Consider the following 1,280-nt stretch of genomic DNA (forward strand, 5'->3'; position numbering starts at 1 on the left):
CAGAGGAAGGGCTGGTGGCGGGGGGTTCCTGCGGATTTGACGAGCTGGAGGAAAGCCTTTGTAGGTTGCTCCGCCAGGAGCCACGCACAAGGAGCTGCCCCGGGAGCAGCCGTCACCTGGCCGCCCGCAGCCGGCGGCACGGCATCGGACAGCGGGACCCAGCGCCCAGCCCGCCCCGACCCCGGACCCGCTCGGATCTCGCCTTCGTTCCCTCGGCTAGTCCCGGCTCTACGTCCCCAGAAGAGGACAAGTCCCTGAGCCCAGGGCCAAGGCGTCTCATTCTCCCACAGCCGGCTATTTTCAAAAACGCTCTCCACCGCATCGAGGTGTTCTCCTCTCGGTTAGCCATTAAGGTTTTTAAAGTTCATTAAGCAGAATATAAAAGTTTTCAAGGTTCAGGAGCTCTTTACATTAAACGGAGCTGCTAGCCCTTTAAAAACTTCCTTTTCTGGTACAGTTCATTGTCGAGGTATTTTTTTCCTTGAGCCGTATACTAGCTTTGCCTTTTAAAAAGCCCACATAAAAAAATCAGACTTTGACAGATTGAATAACAATTGTAAGTAACAAACTGTTGGACAGAAGGCAACACGTAATTGCCACAGTGCCTTAGTAAAATGGCTTCCTTTAGACAAAAAGGCCAGCTTTAGGTTAATTTGTTTCTTTTAATATATTGCTACAGTTCAGGCGGCTACTTTATCTGTTAAACGCTATTCTAGAGCAATCGTTAAAACGGCAAAGGCTTTGAATTCAGCTCCTAACTAGACTTCTGGTGCAACACATGGCTTTTATAAAATCACTGGATTACATTGATATCAAAGGAGTCAGGATCTCCTTTTTTTGCCGAATTTACAGGCACCGAACGTACGTTATTATATTTTTGAGAGTTGACCACAGAGCTCTTTTTTATTATTATTAAAAAAAAAACCAAAAAACAAAAAACAAAAAGGAGGAAGGAGAAAGAAAATTTTTTTTAAGGCATCCATTGCCCGGTGGGTATTTCACGGCCAATTTCAGCACTAAACACGTGATCTCGCCTTTTATAACAAAGTTTTGTTGGGGGAAATCTAAAGGCCCTTCATAAACCTTATATGCTTATAAAACAGCATATAAAAATTTAACAGCGGCGGTGCGCTAGATTTCAAGCTGCCTTTCCTAAAAGCGCTCGGGCGCTGCCTTTATACGTACTGGAGCTGCCGGATTTCTCCTCATTGTTGCCGGAAGATGACTCGGGGCTGCTGCTGCTCTCCGGCCGCCTCCGCCTCTCCTTCTCCGCCGCCGCC

The 1,280-nt window shown here is 47.0% G+C and overlaps 1 protein-coding gene across 1 annotated transcript in view; it reads right to left on the minus strand.

Annotated features, from left to right (window-relative positions):
- Positions 1 to 116: 116 nt before the first annotated feature.
- Positions 117 to 1,280, minus strand: part of LOC104532015 (homeobox protein Hox-A11-like) — a gene marked incomplete at both ends in the record, with an annotated part of 1,655 nt that continues 491 nt past the window's right edge. Inside the window, 2 exons of the mRNA XM_029087250.1 lie at positions 117 to 334; positions 1,186 to 1,280. The exon at positions 1,186 to 1,280 is cut by the window's right edge and continues 491 nt beyond it. Coding sequence (XP_028943083.1) covers positions 117 to 334; positions 1,186 to 1,280 — 313 coding nt within the window. The remainder of the gene's footprint in view (positions 335 to 1,185) is intronic.

This window comes from Antrostomus carolinensis, unplaced genomic scaffold (assembly GCF_000700745.2).
Source record: "Antrostomus carolinensis isolate BGI_N321 unplaced genomic scaffold, ASM70074v2 scaffold44851, whole genome shotgun sequence".
Classification (NCBI taxonomy): domain Eukaryota; kingdom Metazoa; phylum Chordata; class Aves; order Caprimulgiformes; family Caprimulgidae; genus Antrostomus; species Antrostomus carolinensis.